The 11,293-nt window shown below is 35.8% G+C and overlaps 1 protein-coding gene across 7 annotated transcripts in view; it reads left to right on the top strand.

Moving 5' to 3' along the window:
* The first annotated feature begins 1,444 nt into the window (after positions 1 to 1,444).
* Positions 1,445 to 11,293, top strand: part of PAX6 (paired box 6) — a 28,489-nt gene continuing 18,640 nt past the window's right edge. For 2 of the 7 annotated variants that reach the window (XM_075325573.1, XM_075325569.1), the window contains exons 1-8: positions 1,445 to 1,591; positions 1,741 to 1,905; positions 4,274 to 4,339; positions 5,171 to 5,231; positions 7,956 to 8,086; positions 8,550 to 8,591; positions 8,684 to 8,899; positions 9,292 to 9,457. In XM_075325573.1, coding sequence (XP_075181688.1) covers positions 5,222 to 5,231; positions 7,956 to 8,086; positions 8,550 to 8,591; positions 8,684 to 8,899; positions 9,292 to 9,457 — 565 coding nt within the window. In that variant the 5' untranslated portion in view covers positions 1,445 to 1,591; positions 1,741 to 1,905; positions 4,274 to 4,339; positions 5,171 to 5,221. Of the gene's footprint in view, positions 1,592 to 1,740; positions 1,906 to 4,273; positions 4,340 to 5,170; positions 5,232 to 7,477; positions 7,542 to 7,955; positions 8,087 to 8,549; positions 8,592 to 8,683; positions 8,900 to 9,291; positions 9,458 to 11,293 lie in introns of those variants that run through there. The other 5 variants (XM_075325574.1, XM_075325571.1, XM_075325572.1 and 2 more) reach the window with 3 other exon arrangements.

Below are 11,293 nucleotides of genomic sequence, written 5' to 3'. Positions count from 1 at the left end.
ACCCAGGGGTTGCTTTGGAGTGTACTGAGGTGTGTTAATAGTGTACCACTCCACAAATGTACTTTCTGGTGTGTGGTCAAAATACTAAAAAGCTTTAACTTACTAGGACATGATGGCTGTCACCTCCCAGTGTCAGAAATCAGGGCGCCATTATATAACGACAGAGAAAAATTACAATACATATCTGTGTGTGTGTGTGTGTGTGTGTCTATACATATATATATATATATATATATATATATATATATATATATTATATATATGAAACCATGCCCTGGTCCCACCCCTTCCGTGCATATAAAAATATCAGCACTGGTGATTTTAGCACAAGCATAGCATTCATAACATAATTTCTAGTGGAATAGCAGAGCTGAATTTGTAGTGCAGCTATTCCTTTAAAACATCACATTGACAATCACAGTGATCTGAGCACTGCTATATCTGTCTATACTTTTTCACCACATACCACGCACATATACTGTATATATATATATATATAATGCTTCTTCTTGCATTACCTGCAGAAAAGAGAATTCATCCCAGCCTGAAGATTGCATAATTATCTCGCATAAAAGTAAAAGTGACTCTTAATTAGATGATGTCTTAGATTAAAGAAAAAAACATACTTTAGTCAACACTGACACGTGGAAGAAGTTTGGAAGTGTTTGCCAAGGACACTTAAGGCGACTCTGTCAATACACTTAGTGAGTTGAGAATTTGCTCCTGGAGTCTTGGGACAGGGTCTTCTTTAAAACAAAACAAAAAAGGAAATGTCTGTGGTTCTTACGTGGCTGGGGGCAATTCCCAGCTTACAATACTCCTGTCTCCCAAATATTTATGCTCTTAACATATGAATGATATTTTGCTTATCCCTATTGTCTACTAAGGCTTTTTCTCTCCAAAATGCAAATGGACCCCATTCACACCCAAAATGGCCCTTTTACAACAAAATGCTTGCTTACAAGGAAAGTTATTTCACTCCTATTGTGAGCATTACACAATCACAGCGGCTTCATTCAAAAAGGAACAAGACTTGTCAGGTAGTGCTACCTTCTAGAGCATCAGAGGAGTCATTAAAAAAAAAAATAAAATATAAAAAAGAAAAGGGGGGTATCCATCTTCAAAGTTGCACTGAAGAGCCATCTTATTCAATCCTGTAGAAATGAAGTGAGTGCAATCCAATCATGAAATCCTGAATGTGCTTTACACACACACACGCACACATACACACGCACACGCACACGTAGTTATAGGGAGAGCAATCAGTACACAACAAAAAATCTGTGCTGCGAAAAAAAAAAATCAAGTGTATTCATATTCAAAGAAAGGAGCCAATGGAGGCATGCACTGGGGGAGCAGCCAATAGGCATGTGCAGGGCTAGCCCCGCTGCTTTGCATAAAGCAATATTTTGTGTGTGGAGTAGTCAGTGCATTTGCATGTCTAGAGTGATTAGTGGGTTTGAAAGCAAAGCCCAAGCACTGCCTCATTTCCCGCTCTGGTGGTAGAGGAGAAGCAGGAGGAGGAAGTGTTTTACTGGGACATGATGACAGGGGTCAGCCTTTACTAATGGGCCAGTGAAGAACAGTGGAGGTGAGGCAACAAGGAGCAAGCACACATACATTAATACACTTGAAGCATCAACAATCAGTATAGGTGTGCACGGTGCCTGTGCTCTGCTCGCACACACTCCCTGCCTCCCTGACAGTTCTTCTTATTGTCAATCTCTATCTCCTTCTCAGAATCTAACCAACAACAACAAGGAGGCTCATCCCTGGGAGACAGAGAAGGAGAGAAAGGGGAGCTGCTTCATCCTTCCTGGGCACTACAAAATAAATCAGCAACTCTTTATTAAGCAACACACCAATTATCAAGAGGAGCCTGCAAACATAGGATGCCTCTTACAGGTGAGCTGCGTGCGAGCTGCGAGACTCGTGGACTGTGCACAATTGTAGTTCTTCTGGCACAGGCAAGTGTCCAACTTTGGCTTGTAGTGCAGGCACTGCTATGGAGTAAGAAACAGTGCCATAGCGAGGGCTAGCGTGACCGCCATGCTCATGGTTAGATGTGTATGGCTTTTGGTGTGATTTAGTTTACACGTAATACTTTATGACATAAAAATATGGCTAATTCAACTTAAAAATCACTACGGGAATATCCCAGCTAGCTATGATTTTAAAAGGTATATATATATATATATATATATATATATGTATATATATATATACTTTTTTACCCCTTGGAGATTTTGCAAATACCACATGTGGCCAAATTTATATGTGAAGATATATATGTATGCTGTATATATATATATGGAATTACTATGGTTTACAGTGATATGTCACTCCCAAACCTCACAATGTACTTTAGATCTCACTCTAATTCTACAGAAATCCCAAACTATCTTGCACTGCCTTTACTTTGCAATTTAGCCCCCTTGCAATGAATTATACATGTGTATTGGCGGAGCATTGATGATCGCTAGATCACCCATTAGACTAAGCACTTCATGTGATTGTAAAAAGTTTGTGTAAATATAGAGGGATTTGTAATCCACACAAGCAGGTGATGTACAAATTAACGCCGCCCTTACATTGTGTACAAACAAATTGCTGATGTGGACGGAACACAAGGATTTGATTATTTGCTTGTAGAAAAAATGCAGGAAGTTGTTGAAGTTTGTGTGAGCAGATTTGTTACGTGGTATCACTCAATATTATTAGTAAATATCGCTGTAATATGCAGGCTGCCGCTTGTTACATTCTGGTAATTATCAATATTTTTGAAATATTAATTCAATGCTACAAAATAATTAAATAATAAAAATTACTTTGCTACATTGTATAAATCATATATTGTAAATAATACAACATAAAACTGAGCATTTTATTTCATACTGTTACACGTTATATCAATACTAGTGCAATGACAAGGCCATGCCTGTTGCTATTTGCAGAATTTAGTTTTGCAATTAACCAGATTGCTTAAAAGTTTCTGGTAAATGATTATTTTGTGTTTTTTTCGAAAGGTTATGCTTTTCCTTAATTTACATAATAAATTGACTCTGCAAAGTGTATGCTACATGGATTAGGTATGTTATTCTAAGTGAGATTAGTGGTGTTCTGTGCAGGAGTCTTGCAAGGGATATGCTTGGTTACCCATAAAAAAAAGTGTTTACAAATCACTGTCGGCTCCTCATCCACCAGCCACTGTCCTTGTAAAAGAAAAGGGCAGAAATATGAATGGAACCGTGATTACACTGCTAAATTATTAATATCCATCACTGTAAATATTTACCAATTATCTGCCAGATTATTGGTCCCATGATGGTGCCTAAAAGTTTCCAAATATTAATCAGAGACATTAATATTCATTTTACACATAAAAGAAGCCCAGCAGCAATTCTAAAGAGACAGATAAACACTTATTTTTATTTCATTTTATGCCACCATCATCCGCTTTTTATTTCTTTTTACTCAAACCTTCCAATGCCTTGTCTTTTGTAATTGTCTATTGCCAATTGAGCTCCCCACAGAGTTGTTGTGTGGCTTTAACAAACCCCTAACAACTTTCACCAGTAACACAATTACCTTCCAAAATATGCACAGTTTTAAATGCTATTTTCCTATTTTATAGATAAATATCTGCTACAACATCTTAGTCATAATACAAAGAAGGAAGAGTTAACGGAGGGAAAAGGGAATATTTGCTTTAAGTTTTTATTCTAGAAATGGATGGTTGCTTTTGCTTTGCATTCATAGAGTTTGGTTTTGGGTAGATGGTGTAGAATGAAAATCATTGTAGGCTTTGTTAAGTAGCCTTACCCCCTCCTGGTTTTACTTTTTAAAGCCAGATCGACAACGTGTGTCATTGTACAGTCACCGACGTAAAGATCTAAACTGCTAAAACCTAAAAGTTAGTGGCAGAAAAAGAAGCTTAAAATTGTAAAATAGACGATCAGCACTTGCCCGGCTGTTAGCGTTAACTCCATAGTTAACAAGCAGGCAAGACTCTGGTTTCTATGGTAATACTGTACCCTATAATTATTTTTCTCCTAAAATATTGAAAGCTTTAACAAAATAATATTATTGATGCAGTTGTTCATTTTGATTACAAATAATAACAAAAAACAAATTTTGGGAAAAAAAAAACTAAAATAAAAACTTAATAGTAATTCAAGCTTTACAGACAATTGAGTAAAAGTTTGAAACACAATTGCATTGATATTTTTTCATGTATTTTTTGTTAATCTTATACACCTCTTTTTTGTCTTAGAGGAAGGATACTAAGAGCAGATGCTGAAGTGTGCAATACATTTGGGAGAGGAAAAGCAAATATCAGGTAAGCCTCTGGAAAATAAACAAAAAAATGATAATTTTTGTTTTGGCATATATATCTAGTTAGAGCCACAGTAACATCTATATATACTTACACTTTTTTTTTTATACTTACATTTTTCTTTTAATATTTTAATGCAATGTCTTAACTTACACATAACACGGTGACTTAGTAAGTGTTTGAGATATATATATAGATATATATATTTAAAATTTACTCTTTAATTTTGAAAGCTTATTTTTTAAAACACCACACACTGTATGTGTGTATGTGTGTGTATGTATATATATATATATATATATATATATATATATATAAATATACACACACATATATATGTGGATATCATACACTTGTTAAGTCACCAAGTTATGTGTAAGTATATATATATATATATATATACATATATATATATATAGATGTGTCCACACACATGTGGTGTTCTAAAAAAAAAGCTGTCAAAATTAAAAAGTGATATATATATATATATATATATATATATATATATGTAAGTAATATCCTAAATAAATCCTTAACGATTATTCTATTTGGGAATGAACTGTGAATTTATATTTGTATTATATATACATATATATATATATATATATATATATATATATATATACACACTTTCCAATGTTGCTTATTTTCAAAAATACGTTAGCACCTTTTTAAAGTTTAAAAAAAATGTATAGTTTTTGTCTAAAATACTTTTAAGACACAACAGCTTTAAAAAAAATAGTGACAGAGCATTAAATCTTCTGCTCATCAAAGGGCATTTAAATGCTGTTTTGCTTTTTTTAATTAATAGAAAATGTGTTTATTTATTAATAGAATCCCTTGGAGTCACCACGTGGGAATTTACTGCAGATCATCACCACCACCATGCAGAACAGTAAGTAATGAATCACCATGGAATAAATGCTATTAGTCTATTGTTTTATCTGAGGGGCATCAATCAATTAAAGTGGGTGATTTATTTTATGACCCCTCTAATATTTTACTGAGCGCTTGTTAAGAGACTTGGGCTAAATTGTCACAGTTATTTACAATGGCAGCTGGTAGTGGAAGAGCTTTGCAGAAAGGTTTTTTTTTATGGCTGATCATTTAGTTTGGCTTATATTTGCTCCTGAATGTTTTAGCCTTTTGCACATTAGACTAAACTGTTAGAATTGTTTGTCTCCATTATTTTGGGTTTCAGGATGAGTTGTCGTTACTTGGAGCTAATGTCCGTTAAGTGGATTGACTTTTGTCTTTGAAAATTGGCTGGAAAATAGAATATATTTCCTTTCATTTATTTTCAGGTAGTTGTTTTTAATATTGAGTTGTCAAAACATTTGAGGAATCTAGTATGTGCGTAAAATGTTTCCACTTATCCATTTATCTTTCTCTCTCTTTATATATATATATATATATATATATATATATATATATATATATATATAATAATTTTATATATATATATATATGGGTGGGTTTGTTTTAAATATAGTAAACGCTTTCAGATTAATTGAGGAGATTCTGATTGCTTCCAAAATATGAGTTTGCCAAGAAAATATTTTTGATATCCTGAAGTAAAGCTATATTTGCCTTTATCTTACATAGACACGTATATACATGTGTGTGGGTCATGTGTTTTAGTTTTACTTTTATACTTTATTTTATAATGTCATCTATATTGTTGCGTCCATTGCATTTAAAGAGGATTGGTTAGTTAATGGTTAATTGGAACTTTGTACCAATCTGTACATCCTATAATGTAGCATTGTTAGAGGGATGAGTCGCATTTGTAAAAGATGCCGTTACAAGGTGCCTTGTGATCTGCTCCGAGGTTTCCTGCATTGACTAAGATGCCTTTTTTGTGTGTGTAAAGGTCACTATTAGTATCTTTGTAGCTTTATGTGACAACAATTCCTGGGTGTATAAAATGCAAGAAGTCCAAATCAACACCATATGCTTTCTTATTAGCTGCCTAGGAGTGGCTAATGATTGCCACAAAGGCAGCTCTACAGCCTTCCCTGGGGAAATCACTCCTTGATTAAGGCTTTAACCTTTTAAGTGAAATTTTAGTATTTCACCATTGTCAGTGTCAATTTTTAAGTTGATAAATGGTCTTTGGAAATGACATTCCTGTAGGGGATGAAAGCTGAACACTGGTCCCTGCAAATCCCAAAAATAAGAGGAGTTGTTTTGTAGACAAGTCTACATGGACTTGTACGAATGTCCAGATACTTTGAAATACTTGATTCCTCAAAGTATTTTTTGGGCATTATAAAGTATATATGTATTAGATATTATATGACGTTTTGGGCTTAGAATAAAAACTAAGATTCATTGATTTTATAAGAAGAGCATAGAGTGGGCTGTTATTGGCCAAATTGAGTTTCACAGATATGAAAAATTACTATATGTAATGCAAGTGGCTGTGTCTTGGTGAGTTTTGGACATCATATATTGGCAAATGATTCCTTCAGGAGGTCTGGATTTTTAAGACCATGGCTAGGGGTGAATTTTTAAGGTGTCAACCAAACCTTATAGAAAATAACAGTAATAATATAAAGTGGATGTCAGTAGTAATCCAGGCTCCCTCATTTGTGGTGTTCATCCAGCTCCCCATCCTCCCTCTCCACCTTAAAATAAAATGTGTCTTTCCCTTAAAGTAACTAGTGTTAGCCTTATCTCCAGCCTGAGTGATCTCCAAATCTGGATAGAAAGGGTCGTTTTTATCATAGTACCATTTGTCCTGACGATGCAATTTTCAAAAGCAGAACACTGTCATAAAGTGACATGTCTGCCACAAGTACTTCAAATGATCTTTTCAATTAGCCTTCCATGCATGATCTGGGGCGACTTCCGCCTATTTCCAGAAATTAAGCTCAAACTTGACGTGCAGCTAGCTTTATTTTAAAGACAAATGTCACAAAGACTCATCATACTTTCCCCCTTCTTCTATATTTGGTGCTTATTTATTTGCTAAGAAGGCAAAGCCTCCTGCAAGTCCATTTATTATCAGTAGTCTGCAAGCTGAGGAGCACACACATCTCCTTCCCTCCTTCTTCTCCAGGGAAACTGTCTCTGCTCTGAGACTTCAGGTTTGAGGATTCTTTTTATTTATTTATTTATTTTTTTTAATGAAGTAAAGTACTATAATATCTCAGCACAAAGGAAGGGGAGCTCCAGCCCATGTCTGAAGAGGACTCTCAGGGTATTTATAAGACCTTCTCAGTAGAGTAGCGTCTGAACTCTGCCACTTTTTGTGCCATTTCTTTGCGTTAGTTAAAGTGGTCATTGCGATTGGAACCTTTTGTCGTTTTTTGTGTATGATGAAGTCATTTGATGGTGAGCTGGAATTAAGTTCTTTTTGCTTGATATAATTAGCTGGAAGCTACTTGTTTGGGTTTTTTTGGAATAGGAAAGAAGGTTTTTGCATTTTTAGAGATAGATGATTGGCTTTTTTATATTTATAAGATATGAATGTTCAAATATTTGGTATTTATTGCATCTATCTAGGCTGACTAATACTGCCTGCAGGGTGCACCCCCCACTGTGGCTTGGGTTGCATGATATTTTGGTGGTGTTGTAGAGTAATATAGTCGTTGTTACTATGTTTTATTCTCAGGTCACAGTGGAGTGAATCAGCTCGGTGGAGTGTTTGTAAACGGTAGACCCTTGCCAGATTCTACCAGGCAGAAGATAGTGGAGTTGGCACACAGTGGAGCAAGACCTTGTGATATTTCAAGAATCTTGCAGGTGAAAATGCTTCTTGCTTCCCAACTGCTCTGATTATATATTGATGCCCATCTGTTATCATTATATCCCGTTCTCTATAAATATAAACATTTCTCCAGCTTATTAATACATCTGCTTATCAAAAATTCTCCCCAATTTTTTTTTTAATTCATAAAATAATAATAATAATAATACATTGGCTTTATGCCATTTTAATACGCTGCACCCTGGATCAAATTAGATTATGTTTTGGCTCTGATTAAACCCAAGTTATTCCTACACCCTAGAATATATTGGAGGAATAGGCAGATTTAAATAGGAAATTCATAATATTTAAAAATGTTTTCTAATATTTAGACGTTGAGTTTCTAGCGCCATAAATGTAATTATAAAACTTAAAAAAAAATAAGAAGAAAAGAAAAAAAGAAAAAAAAGAAACAGACATAAGTTCTCATACCATTGAAGGTATATTTTTGTATTATAGAGCCATGCAGATGCAAAAGTGCCAGTGCTGGATAGTCAAAACGTAAGCTTGTCATTGTTTAATGCCTACTATAAAATTGTACTATTGTCTTGAAATTATTAATAATGTGATTTGTTGTTTGTTTCTCCGTACAGGTGTCTAACGGTTGTGTGAGTAAGATATTAGGGAGATATTACGAGACTGGATCCATCAGACCAAGAGCCATCGGGGGAAGCAAGCCTAGGGTGGCCACTCCAGAAGTGGTCAGCAAAATAGCCCAATATAAAAGAGAGTGCCCCTCCATCTTTGCCTGGGAGATCCGAGACAGGCTACTGTCTGAAGGCGTCTGCACTAACGATAACATCCCTAGTGTAAGTTAACTGTTTTCAATGGAGACGCACTCAACATGTTTCATAGGGTTGTGGGGATGAACCCCCCAAACTGCATGACTTACAGGGAAAGGATAGAAAGTTCTGGACATCCTTAATAATGACAGAACATCTCTTGTTAAGTCGTCTCTTCCTATCGAAGAGGTATGGAATAATCCGAATAGGCAAAATGTAACGATAACTAGAATTTAATCATTGATGACATGTATTGGGCATCATATATTAATGAGCAGCTTCGAGGGAGGGTACAATTCATTCAGACCACTATGGCTCTGAGATCATGGACTGTACATAGAGTAAACACTAAGATAATTGTCACATTGAAGAACAGCACTGAGCTCTTAACCTGATCTCTATCACTATTCATCCCGCAGGTATCATCAATAAACAGAGTATTGCGCAACCTGGCTAGCGAGAAGCAACAGATGGGCGCAGATGGCATGTATGACAAGCTGAGGATGCTGAACGGACAAACAGGGACTTGGGGGACCAGGCCTGGTTGGTATCCGGGTACATCAGTGCCAGGCCAGCCTACACAAGGTAAACACTTCTGCATGTTCAGTATTGGCCGCGGGGTGAAGACGCGATGCTCCGAGGATGCTCTAATGCTGAATAATGATATTAGTCTACTCTCTAGTGGGGCCTCATCTGCATAGAATGATTGTAACTGTGTTTTAGAAATGTGGCGGAGAATATGTAAAGGATTAAGATGGTGGCTCATAATGGATCTGCCACGTATCATGTTATCCTCCTGAGTATTGACAACTAAGTTACAAGAGGGGTTAATTACGTTGTGTAATGATTTGCAAATACAATAATTTGGACACGAAATATTTGCAAGGATTTGATTGTGATGTTTTGGAGTCATTGGTGCAGAATTGTAGCTTTTAAAATCTATATTTTCCAGCCATATTGGTATGTAGTCATTGATTTACTGGCATCATATGATAAGTACGTAATGCCGGGAAGTGTATATATTGCAGAGGAGTTTGTCAGACGTAGCAGAGCTGAGATGGTTATGTGACACAATACATACAGCAATGGAGGGAAAACTAGATTATCTGACCTGTCATAAGAAGAATGACTAAATTACCTCTGCTACATCTGTATTAGAAGGCAGCGGGTTTATAGCTGAACGTTGATTTTATCGGAGAAATTACGAGTGTGGGATTGGGGATAAATGGATTTATTCCCAAAGCTCGCTTGGACTTTAATTGGTTGGGAGGTAATAATCCTGAGCCGATATTTCCAAGGTAGAAGATGTGGCGCAATATTGTCGGGGCGTATTATTCCAGACAAGGTAGCAGAACAGACCCCGTCCAAGGAATATGCCCAGGATCTGCCACAATAGATGTTTCTGTCACACACGAGAATTAGTTATGGGAAGAAGAATTCTGTGGCGATGTAATTGCTCATTAGAGATCGTTTTGTTTCTCATTAAGAAGACATGAATAAAGCGTCTAGTTGGAGGGGCAGCTGTAGAAATGTTTCACAGGAGACCCTTGGACACGATACGTCTCCGCTTGCCAATTAGAAAAACAATATAAGAAGAAGGGGGCTAAGATGGGAAAGTGGGGCTCCCCGAGTATCCTGATTAGTCCCATCACTGCTGAGCCTTATATCATGTGTCACCCAATGTTCCTTCACATCACCAGGAATGAGGCCGCCAGATCCCCATCTCCTGGCAGGAGGTCAGCTAAGGTCCTAAAATTATCCCTTATTCATTTAGTTTTGTCAAATACTTTGCTAAACAAGTGTCCAAATATAATGCAACTTCTAGATGAGTGGCATTCTTACACATTTACAGATGTAGCAAAGCAGAGTTTGTCATTTGGCAGAAATGTTCATTAATTCACATCATTATCAGTACTTGGCTATAAACAAATTTCACTATGGGAAATATCATGAGATAAAAAAAAACTATTTCTGAGTTCACGGCTAAAAAGGAATATTGTATAATTGTAAATGCAAGATAAAAAGAATGCTACACATGTGTTAGGATCCAGGTTATAATGGAAAAACGTGAAAATTGTATTGTGAGCTGTTATCATAATATATGGATAATAATACATATAATACATATGATGATAGAAACGTCACCACGTCACATGGGCTAACAGAGGACACTTTTTACAAGTTTTTTCTGAAGTCCTGCCTGTTGTTTTTTTCTAAAAGATAGACAGAGGGATAGATAGATGGATAGACAATATATAGATGGATATGAGACAGATAATAGATAGATAGATAATATCTAGATAGATAATAGGTAGGTAGATAGACAGATAGATGGATATGAGACAGATAATAGATAGATAGAGGGATAGATAGATAGATAATATATAGATAGATATGAGACAGACAATAGATAGATTGATA

Source organism: Anomaloglossus baeobatrachus, chromosome 10, assembly GCF_048569485.1.
Source record: "Anomaloglossus baeobatrachus isolate aAnoBae1 chromosome 10, aAnoBae1.hap1, whole genome shotgun sequence".
NCBI classification, from domain to species: Eukaryota; Metazoa; Chordata; class Amphibia; order Anura; family Aromobatidae; genus Anomaloglossus; species Anomaloglossus baeobatrachus.
The sequence above is the reverse complement of the archived record's forward strand: the minus strand, read 5'-3'. Positions and strand labels throughout refer to the sequence as shown.